The sequence below is a fragment of the Nyctibius grandis genome, chromosome 8 (assembly GCF_013368605.1).
Source record: "Nyctibius grandis isolate bNycGra1 chromosome 8, bNycGra1.pri, whole genome shotgun sequence".
Taxonomy (NCBI): Eukaryota; Metazoa; Chordata; class Aves; order Nyctibiiformes; family Nyctibiidae; genus Nyctibius; species Nyctibius grandis.
The window spans coordinates 5,193,963-5,206,146 of NC_090665.1; the positions used below are offsets into that span (position 1 = coordinate 5,193,963).

The window sequence follows — 12,184 nt, forward strand, 5'->3', positions numbered from 1 at the left end:
GGAGCCCTTCTATCAGTTATGTACAGGTGTTAACCTACTGTCAAAGGTTCAAACAACCTCTGTGATTTTTTGAAGGGTATTTTCTTGTTAAAGTGTGATGATTTTTTTTGTCAGTTCAATTTAAGGGTTGTCTGTTTCATGAGAAATAAATTGTTTTAGTTAATGTAAAGCTACAACTCCTACAGAAATATAAACTTTGTTTACATAGTACAAAAATAGTGCAAGATGTGCAACTTCCACAACTTCAGGAGAGGTGGTGATGTGTCATCATTTCTTTGCTACTGCTCCTCTAATTTATATGTTTGCATATTAAATAATTACAATCAGAGCAAAAAGCTTGAATGCAGTGGCAATTCATTAACAGTGGAACAACTACAGCTGTGCTTAATACATGAACAGTTCAACTCCACTCTCTATACTAAGCAGATGTAGATGCTCTTACAAGGTTAGTTGCTATACATAAATACATGCCTGAGGTTAAAGAATGGCTTAAATTAAAATAAGATTTATTCTGAAGCCAAAATTACTTTAAAATTGAAATAGTCAAATTTGAAGTGGGATGACTACATTAGTCAGGCTTCTAGCAAAAATACTCTCTTAATTTTCAAATTCTTACAGTTTTATGAAGGTCCCGATTTAATTCTGTAGAAGAGAAATAAGTGATGCACAAACAAAGCAGACAAACAGAAGTAGCGTTTATTTCTGAAGCACTGAACTCACAATACAATGTGGTATTGAAATGGAAACTACGTAAGTAAATGATGCTGCAGGTTGGTTAATCATTCACTCAGACCCACAGGGAACAATGATATCGCACAAGAATACTTGTTAAGAAAAATCTGCAGATAACAAAAGGTGCAATTACAAGGAAGTTTAAGCAGCATAGTATAAGGTGCTTTGTTTCAGCATTTGTATGATGAATTTACCCATTAACAGAGAGATTGAAGAAATTTCACTTCTACAGATCCTAACAAATGAGAGACACATGCTAGTTGGTAATAGGAAAGTGCTTTTTAAAAAAATGATTCACAAAGTGAATGTTGTATTTTACATAGTTCACTGTGTGCTCTTCAACTGTAAAATTTAATTTTTGGGTTATAATTTACATTATATATCAATTATAGACATAGATTTAATTGCAGAATTTAATGCTACGCAGGCTAAAATTTCTTATAAAAGAATATTCCAGTCTATCACTCCGTAAGAATACAGTCACTTCTCAATCATATATTAATCTTACATTTCTGCAATATATCAAAGTCCAATTACCATTCTGATTTATATTACTTCACCCCACATAGTGCTTCTTTCACCCACAGTCTGTGGTAAATCTCTTTGAGGTTTCAGTGATGTAATCAAAAGGACATGAGCATTTTTAAGCGGTAGAAAATGGTTTGGGGAAAATCTGTAAAAAAGGCCATCAAAAGGGCAGTAAGTGATCAAAAACTGAATTTTAGAACTAGTGCAATAAGAGGCGGCAATGCTTAGCTACGTAGTTGGAAGTGTTTGGCACCACAAATTATTTCATCCTTTATGCTGGAAAATGTATTTGGAGGAAATCCTATTTCCATGTTAAAGTAGGAAAGCACGTGCAACGTTAACTCGAAAAACAACTGTAAGCAATCACTCCCTGCTCTCTCAAATTTTAATTGCTGTTATTTAGGCCTTGAGATGCTATAGGATAAACCACATTTTTTTGACAGAACATTTCTTCAGGTTTTATATAAACTGGACACCCACTGAAATGGGGTTGACAAAATATTTACAAAACCTAATGCCATTTAAAAACCAGCAAGTATCTCAAATGCAGCAATGCACCAGGCATTTCAGAAGACTGTGAAATAACTAATCCCTACGGACTTGGCAGGCAAGGGAAAACTCCTAATTTAAAATTCATTTAACACCAGATGAAGGCAAAGCTATTGTCAAGAACATACGTTTCAGATGCTTCTGTTTGGTGTGGTTAGTCTCACCCGTCTGATTCATTAACGTATACGGAACTGGAACGGCAAGAAGTTGGGTAAGGCTGCTGCTGTGTTTTATTTACCAGTGTGGTTCAGCCTCTCAACTCGTAATTACAGTTTACACAATGCCATCTCTCCTGACGTGGCAGAATGCCCGCCAGTTGCTGCAGTGCTTCTAAAGCCATTTTAACTTTTTAAAATTTTATCTTTCACAGGGAAGCCACAACACGCAGCCAAAGCAAACAGTAATGTACTGATGTTACATCACCATTACTATCAAATCCATTCTTCCATACTCTGTCAAAGAGCTTGAGGCTGTCACTGCACCCACCGAGCAGGTAATCGTGGCACTACAGGGCTTCACATGGCATCCAGCTGTAGCCTCTGAGCCTGCTGATAAGTAACTATTTTAAAATAAATTAATAGTAGCTCTCTGTGTAAGCCCCCTTTTATTCTTGCCTTTTTATGGAGGGAGACAGCAGTTGCAAAGTGATCGTTATCCTATTACTACTCTCCTGCCAGCCTACGTCTTTTCCTCTCTTTGTGCATTTTCTTTTCTCTGGTGCTTCTGGGAAGTCCTAACACTGAACCTCAAGCCCGGTGATGTAACCAAAAACCATTACTCTGAAGAACAGGATTTGTTTCACTGCTAGACGGAAAGAGGAGAGAAGCTCCGCTAGGAAGGTGGTAGTATCTGAAATAAGAACTGCAGACATCCACTGCTCTGTCTCCTCTGTACATGACGTCTTGTGCTGTGCCAGCAACTAATGGCTTTATACCATTCAAATGCTTTACAGTCTTTAATTCTTATAGGATTATTTGATATTAATGGTAACAGCGGCTAAAGCGTTAACCCTTTATAAGAAACTTCCGTACTTTCCTCATATAAAGAATCCCTTCGACATCAACATTGATTTTAAAGAGATATTCTAGGTGTTTTCAGCTCTAAATAGAAGTATTTGGCACTCATGAATAAAACCCTTCATTCTTTACACACATCCTTCCTGGTCAGTACTGATCTGCTAGCGCTGTAACACAAAGACTACTTTAAAAGGAAGCTGGGTGTGCAGAATATCTCACTGTTCTTTCAAACACCGATTTTGCAAAAAGCTGCCAGAGGATGGCAACACCCTGGCTGCCAACACACTGGCCAGGTAGCGGAGGAGAACACGAGTCTTCAAAAAACAGATATGCCTCACGAATCAGTGACATTTGTGCTTCTAGCCTAATCCCGTCATCAGCAAGGATACCCTGATTTCGTACCTATGAACAATACTATAAGCCTTTCAACAACCCTACGTAACAACACAGTGCTTTTTACACACAAAATGCTCCTCAGCTGTTACGTATTGCACTTAAAATGATATGTATGATCACTATTCTATGATTGTACAATTGTGCTCAAATTGTAATTCTTTCTAGATGGAAAAAACTCCTTAGATCTTTTTCTAGCTCCTCACTGTACAGTCATTTTGGATCATTCAGCAGGAAGCTAATACATGCTGGAAGTTTACAATTTTTTAACTTGAAATCTGTTCATAACACTGACTCCCAGAACTGTGCTTCAGAAGTTAGATCACAGCTACAAAAGCTAGACTGTAAGTTGTCTACATATCTTCACATCTTTGAATTTTGTTTTTTCCTTCCATTTAGCTATAAGAGATCAGTAAACAATATGCACATCCTTCCTCCAAGTGAATGAGCAGGTGTGTGTAAGCTTTAGTGTAGAGGTTACACAAACCTACACAGCAGCTTAGGATGAGAGCAGGAGAAAAGTATGACAGAAAATGCTCCAGCCGACACCAAAGAGGGCAAAAATCACATTTAGAAATCTATACAGAGAAGGAAACGGCACATGACAGAGCTCCTTCAAAGTTACAAAGGTGTTAAAAACAAATCAGCCTGATGATAAAATCTTACAAACATGCCAAATGTGAGGCAATAACGGGTTGGCTGGGAGAAGCTGGCAATTCCCTGGCAATGCTTGTTTCAGACCAAGGAGCAGCCTAAAGCTCCCAGAGCACTTTCGTCAGCGGCAGCAGCCGAGCTTCCTGGCTGGAGTCCTCTGTGCTGCAAAGCAGAGCTGCTGAGTGATGAGCCAGGGGAAGCAGGGGAGTCTGTGTACCCATTCTGACCACTCAGGTGCATTTCTTTAAAACCCCAAATAAACTCTGAAGCTGAGCCAAGTGTAACAGTTATACTTCTACTGGAAGAAATCCTGACAGCCACATTCAGCCCAGTGCTCTGCAAGAGGGTTTTGCCCTGAGCTAATGCTGCAGTTCGCATGAAGGAGTTGGGTAGGATGGAGACCAGCGGAGAAAAAGGAAGGGAAAAAGCCATCCAGCATATCTCCCTTTTGAGCTAAGATCCTACAGTGTTCTGTATTCTTTTCTACAGGAATTGAAATACTGCAGGGATTACCGTGAGGTGTAGCCCACAACAGCAGCAGTCTGAATGCAGAATACAAAACCCCAGGAAATAAAGCTAATGAAAAAGATTTCTTGTAGACACATCCAGTGGGGGCAAGTGTTAAAAAATAGTCAAAATCTGCAATACTTCCTTCTTTTGCAAGAGGGCCTAGCTGAATTTGCGGGGACAGCCATGGGAAGCAGTAGTATGAGCCTGGGAAAACATCACTGATCTGAACAGAAACAAGCGACTGGTATGCAACATGGTTCTGGAGCAATATTAGTTCAAGTATTGTATTGCTTTTGAGTAAATGCAAAAGCTTCTGAAGTAGACTTCAGTTGCACTTGAAGTTTTTCAGCCTACTTTCACATACAGGTGTGATTATTTATTTTTAAACTTATTTTATTGACACAGCTATACTGGCAAACACTCCAATACATGTGCATTCCTATCAGTATCGGTCAGTATAGCTATGTCTGCTTTTTAAGTTCCTGCTTAATGCCAAAATCAGTGAAGGAGAAAAAACTTTCAATATGCATAAGGCCCACATTCTTAGTTGCTGCCTTCATGAATATTTAAAGCATAACTCACTATCTGTGGCTCTCCCAAAACCACAGAAAATGTAGTGTACCAGAAGAACCAGAGCAGACATGCATTCATCAGGTCTACTCGGAGCTCCTGGCATCTGTCAGTGATTATGTCCGAGGGTTGTATATAAACACGAGCTGTAGAAGTTCTCCTGAAAGCTGTCTAATAAAGCAAAATTAAAACACCCATGAAATTCTCATGCATGTAACAACACTGTGATTAACTGCAGGTCTAAGTAAGACTCATAACTCCACATTTTCAAATATGCCATAAGCCATCATCGAATCACATTTACGTGTACCTACTTTTTACTTTGCCAAAGAACAGTAGAATCAGAAGACAGATTAAAAATTAGCCAGTGAAATTTTCGTATAAAAATAATAAAACTTTAAGACAAAAGCCAAAGGATAAATATCTAAGGTATCTTTAGTCTTCAATTAGCTCATCCAAACAGAATGCATTCTTTAGGGCTTATGTTACAGATATGCTACAAGGTGTATCTTACAGAAATGCTACAAATGGGAACCTACTGTCTCCATCATCTGAATATCTTTCAAAAATGAACATTGCCAAACATTGAACCTTCAACTAAAAAGTTTATTTGACAACAGTAACTGAAGACAGAAAAAAAAAAAATTAGAAAGTGCTTAGCAACTTCCCTCCAAAATAAACCCAGACATCAATTAATTCTCTAAAGCCTTTGGTGCCATTTGGATAAGGGCTCTCACCACATACTAGCACGTAACAGCAATGGGTTGTCCTAACTTGGAGCTTCAGTGGTTAATAAAAATATTAATAACATCTGCTATTAGTCAGCTCAAACAGTTGTAATTAAAAACAATAACTGTAATGTCGATCTCTGGAAGATAATGGTAGAAATAATGGTCTGTTAATAGAAGCAAAGCAATAGTCTAATTAAAGGAAAATGAAGCACAGATTTTTCTGTAATCCCAATTAACTCTTTAAGGTCATCAGTTAAATAATATACATATTAATCTACCTGTCATAAACCTTCCTTTCAGCCAGTGTATGTGCATTGACTCCTTTTGATCTAGGTCAGCAGTTCTCAAACTTTAGATCAGTTCCTCTTCTTTTCAGGAATACTTTAGGGTCCCCCTGAATATTTCCCTACACAACCATATATTATGCATTAATTTGCATAAAATACAAAATACATTATTTGCAGACACATACACATATTTATACAAATATACACAACAACTCTATCAACACACATACCCTTCTTTCCCTATGCAAGAGCTTAGGGATCTAGGTCTGTACATAAGGGGAGTGGAGCTGCAAAAGGGAGGGAACAGAAGGTACAAAATACATCCACGAACATCCGTACACAGGTGATGGGGAAGCAAAGGCCAAGGAGGTGCTGCTGCCTCAGAGCCCAAGCAGCTTCTGAGTGTGTCAGTACCCGGGGAAACACGTATTTGTTCTGCACAGAGTGCGAGAGAGGGAAGATGGAGGAGACACTAATCCCACCGCCTGGGTCTGCAGCATCCACGTCAAAATCTCCTGCCAGAGGGACAAAGCGGGGCCCCTAGAGACTTCTTCCAGAGGTCCCTAGCGGTGGCACTCCTCCTGCCCGCCTGCAGCTCCAGGCTCCCTCACTGCAGCAGCAGCTGCTCCCACACCGAGCTCTGAAAGGACCTCATTGAGCAACTCACCATGCTCCTTCCTCAGACTACTGCAAGCCCAGCTCACGCTAGCCAGTGGACAAATAAAAGGTGCTTGGAAGCTTCCAGTGAGGCAAGGGGAATGCACTACAGGGAAACACAAGTTAGAAGAGGTATCAAGAAAAAGAGCATATGAGCTATGCTATCCCTTCTCTACCTCCAGTCTTTAAAGTACACTTGTCTCAACATGAGCTAGTTCTGGCTGCAGTTTTCAGCCCCTCGTGCCTAGGCATTTAGGAACCTGAACCCTGAGTGTTCTCACACCTTCTCAGGATCCACTGTGAACCCCCATTTGAGAACTGCTGGTCTAGTTTAACTAGCAGCACGCGAAACTACAAACCTAACGACTTAATGCCCTCTTAGTGCATAGCAGCATACAAAGAGTAAAGTAACATGTGCTTCAGTTACCTCTGGCAAGAGTGTCATGCCATTGCATTTCAGTAGCCTGATGATGAGGATTTTGATGAGACGTCTACATGGTTTATAGTACTTCCAGACTTCAAGAAAATACTACAGTGGCAGAGACAAGGGTAAGCCTACACAAGGAAAACCAGTTGCCAACCTACCCCTTACAAACAATTTGCTCAACACTAAAAGAAACTCAGAGAGCACAACTAAATGCATAGCATTTGACTGTTATCAGTGCTTCCACAGGGTCTGTGGACACTTCTGTTATTTCAGTCCAAAAACTGCTGTAACGTAGGGGAAAATCTTTCAGAATACAGCAACACAATTTAAATGGTGTTTAGATTGGTGGGGGGTGCTGGGGTGTTAAACTTGTAAGAAAAAGGACATGTTGGGGAATATTTAACCTAGCACAGCATATTTCACTTCATGTTTTTCCATGAACTCCCACTTCAACTCAAAGTATTACGCATGAACCTATTAATTGTTGGAAACTAGAGAGAACTACCTGGTATAATCAAAGGAATATTTTTAAGTCTTTATGTGGGGGAAACCCCCGTATTTAACAAAACATCACAGTAACACTCATGCCACATGTTGGCATATTACTGTCAGTTCTGTCACTGAGAAATTGTTGTTTAAACCTTCATGTTCACCCCCTAGGATTCTTTCAATGAATTGATACGTGCACAGATTTTCAATGCAGGTCCAAGCTTAATATTCATTGCACTCATAAGGTGATCCTCTTTCAACAAGAGGAGAGCTTGTCCATCGATTTCTTGTGCTCTAAATTCATCTGCAATATCTTGACAACCTACAAGGCAACAGAAAAAAGAATTACTGGGTTAGAAACGTGCATTCTTAGATGCAATGACTCTGTCCACGCTAGAGCTTTTCAGCTACACAATTTCCAATGCTCATCTCTTTAGCTTGTAGAACCTAAGGTATATGTGAGAGTTCAATATTACAACGGGAACTTCCAAGATAATCTGAAAGTAATTTTTACTACAGCCTCTAATTACACTGTAACTATTGGAGAATTACTCATTGGAAATTTTAAGTGCTAGCAAAGACAGCTTTCTCATTTCATTAAGAGGAACAACCGCCATGATCTCAAGGTTGGAAGACAGTGGCAAAACACCACTGAAATAGCAATCAAGCAAGAGCATAATTCAAGGGGCTTCTTTCCAGCAATAAAGAGATCTGCATATTCTACTGCTATGTACAACTCCATGAGAAAATTCACATAGCTACAATTTCCAAAAGGTGTTAATTCCATCTGTATGTTGCCACCACTGGCTTAAGCAAACAGAATTTTGATTTATGGGCTTTAGCATAACTGTCTCACAAAAACATTCATCATCAGTTACCTGAGTGAATATTCTACGTACAGCAGTAACTCACTTCACAAGTGCAACTTTAAACTAGTTGGATTTTTTTTTTTAATGATAAACTCTTTTTCTGAACATGAAATAACATGCTCTCAGGTTACTGAGGCCTCCAACATAAGAAAGAGGACTCTTCATGGGTTGGACTGTCCCAAGTAACTGCGGGCCTCTTTCCACTGAAGAACACTGTGGAAACAAAAGGTTCCTCAAAAGATGTTCTGGACATCTGTTAAGCAGAAACAGTCAGTTATGCCTGGCTGTATGGCAGCTCTGTTTATGGACAAATCTCTTCTAACAATGTGAATAAGAGCACTCATTGTCAGTTGTTTATTTGAATTTTCTTTCCCCATAGCCACATTTTTCATGGTTTTTATATATTTATGTTCTCAATCCAGTGGTCTCTCCATCTGTCTCGGAGCCTTTCGGACACATTTTAATTTGTGCTCCACCTTCCATTCCTGCTTTCAATTATTCCTCAGTAAAGCCTATTTTTCCACATTTTTGTATTTTTCCCCTGTTCTAAAAGTATACTATTAGAGAGATATGAAAATACTGTGAAGAACTCCTTTTCCATCCCAGACGAGAGCAACTGACTAATTTCATGTCCTCTTGTGTGTTCAGATTTAAATTCTATAAAGAATAGATAGTCTAATTTCCTGATGGATCTACAAATGTGTCAGAGACAAAGAGAAAGGAAATGTGGCAAGAAATATCAACATCCAAACTTTAATTCATTTGGATTATTACTGCGTAGCGGTCGTAACACATTCAAGGTCGGAGAAGATTGGCTTTTCACAAAGAACAGAGCATGATTTTTTTTCTTAATGTTTTGTTAAACAGACCTCATGCAACAATTAGCTGCTGCTTTATTAAGGAAAGCAAAAAATTAAAAGGTAATTTGAAAAGAGCAAGCTCATATTATGGAATTTTATTGTAGCCTCTGGCTACACCTCTAAACCTCTGTAGTTTAGGTTACAACTGTATAAACTACAATCCCCAAAGTAAAACAGTTACTCTGTAGCAGTTGGCTAACTTTTAATCAGAACTAAGGAGTATTTTCCATAGCATTTAAATACATGATAAATGCCCAGTTCTTGGGCATTATTTATTGTAACAAGAAATTAGAGTGGTATCTTTTGGAGGGAAAAAAAAAACAAATTATTTTGTCACAATCAATATTTATATAGCCACTAAAGCCACTAAAATGTTTTAGTGCTTGCATGTATTCCATAACATTTACTTTTAGTATTTTTGGTACAGTGATGCAGTAGCGCAGCCCAGCTACAAACTGTACCACAATCAATGAGAACATTCTTCAGGAGCCCAGAGCTGTCAGAGAGCTCCTGGAACAGTGCTGCCAATTCCAGCTACCAAGTAAAGATAACGCTGCCAGTGACATGAATAAAAATCTTAAGACAACTGACCATTCTCAGGAGGATTTAACAGCTCTAACATCATCATAAAGGTTCTTATTTATGTGTTGACAAAACTTTCATTAAGTCAAGTACTAAGTATTTCTGCAAAAGGTGTCACTGTATGTCTGGACTTGAGACCTGAACATGGTGATTGTCAGACCACAGCATTTACAAAGTATCTGAGAGATCGAGAAGGGATAGATTAAAATACATAATTGGCTGTTGCAGGCTTTTTTCTTTAAGCAGGACATGAAGCATTTCCAAGCAACTTTTCCTAAAATACCTTTTCTCAAAGTCACTTTGGAAAAGCAAAGGGTGAAAGCTGAATGTATTTCAGCTCCCTCATCCAAGCACATTTGGGTACTCTTAAGCACTTTCACAACTGGTTGTTGTGCAATAAGCTAAAAAAAAGGATGGGAAGTGGGTGAAAGACCATTAATCTTGCAACTGAAGAAAGACAGGAGGAACAACTCTGCTGGGGCTTCAACCGTTGCTGTCTCTTCCCCCCAGAAGAAATAAGTAACAGTAGAAGTGTCCTACAACCTACATTTCTCCAAAAGACTCCAGAGGAATTCAGGAAAAGCCTGACAAGGACTCTTGACTTCGCAGTTAGATCTCAGCTTACAGACTCTATGTAGAAAGCTCTAAGTCAAAACAGCTGTCCTTATGTTTCTGAAAAGCTGACAAATCACTGTCTCCTACAACATGGCAGATGGTCTGCAGGGACTGCACCAAGTATATATTGCAAAATAGCATAATGAAATTCAGTTATATTATTTCTTGTATTAGTCAACTCTGACAGCATATGAAAAAATATTTTTTCAAGAGAGTGGCTTGAGAATATGTCGAACAGAATAAACCCCAAAACTGCCAAAAAATATAAATGTAGCTATGTAACAATAAAAATTGTGGCAGGTTGTGAATACCATTTTAAATACCTGTTGAACTTTAAAAAAAAATTTAGAATCTAAGCCTTACTGTGGATGGGAATGAGTAATTATAGTAAATTTTCATTAAATACAGAAAAACACAATGTTTCTTTAAAATCAAAGATTAACTTACTTATAGAATAAAAAATCAAACAGATCCAGCAGCTGGTGAAATATTCTACAAGTAATGGTTTCAAAATAGAAGCCACATTTTAAGAATAATATTTTTCTTTTCATACTTGCAGGTGAATCATGTTTATATGGTACTTCAAGTTTTCTAGGACAGAAGCTATCTTCTGTTCTTTTACAGAACCTAGGATCAGGAAGTTATTGAATTAACTAGAGCGTCAAGTCTATAAAAACAGTAACTCAAAAGAGCAGCGATATAATTTAATTCCTATAACACTACAGAAACATGAATGACCATGTCTTAAAACTAAGGAGCTTTGCTTGTTTTTACAGACATCACTGAAGGTTCCCAGAAGCAGATAATGTCTCTTAATTTCAATTTATAAACCATCTGAAGAAAGGTACTTCAGGGATGACTTTTGTTATTTAAGACATCCCTAACTCAACTCTGACCTACTTTGTGAAAGATTAGCTGTCAAAACCCACATACATGACTTAGCAATGAAGATATATTCATTACAGGTTATAAGGCTAATGGGATACACAGAAAAATGGTTTAGCATTCCAGAAAAGGTAGAAAATCCGGAACAAACTTAATCTGGGTTTCAGTGTTTTGACATGTGAGTTACATGGGTAAGCAACAAAAATTTTTGTGTGACTGCTATTATGGAGACCTACCTTGTTACCTGGAAGGATTGCAGTATCTGATCAGATAGAATGGCACCCTTGGGAAAAAGAGTGGAGTGAAACTTTAAAGCTTATGATAGGAAATGATAAATAAATGTCAAATAACCTGAAGATGATATAAAGGTAACTGTGAGTATTGAGCTAAAGCAAAGGTTTGTAAAGAAGGAGAAACAAGATTTTTTTTTCCTGAGAACAGACTGAGACACTAGAATTTTCTGTCTAACAAAAGAGTATGCAGAGCCTGTATGCAGAAGTTCTCTGCATTTCAGTTACTGAGCAAAGCTATGCAAAACAAAATTTAGCTTTATAGAAGCAACTTGCTTATTCTTTTTTAATGACATATCATGACAGGTCTTTCAGGAGCAAGTAAGGAGAGAAGAGAAGAAAGAAATGTAAAAGGGAGGAAGTGTATCTGATCTCTCTACTGTCCTCTTGAGAGAAGTCAGACTGAAGGGAGGTACAGCCTTAATCTCCATCAGCTGGGATGGAACAGCAGAAGTGGGACTAGTTCTATCAACATGAGATTTGTGCTGAAGGAACAAGCAAGAGGAAACAAATCACATTCCAGTTTCTATGACCAACTAA

At 38.3% G+C, this 12,184-nt stretch overlaps 1 protein-coding gene across 2 annotated transcripts in view; it reads right to left on the bottom strand.

Annotated features, from left to right (window-relative positions):
• Positions 1 to 4,433: 4,433 nt before the first annotated feature.
• Positions 4,434 to 12,184, bottom strand: part of PHC3 (polyhomeotic homolog 3) — a 31,834-nt gene continuing 24,083 nt past the window's right edge. For both annotated transcript variants that reach the window (XM_068405943.1, XM_068405942.1), the window contains exon 15: positions 4,434 to 7,865. In XM_068405943.1, coding sequence (XP_068262044.1) covers positions 7,711 to 7,865 — 155 coding nt within the window. In that variant the 3' untranslated portion in view covers positions 4,434 to 7,710. The remainder of the gene's footprint in view (positions 7,866 to 12,184) is intronic.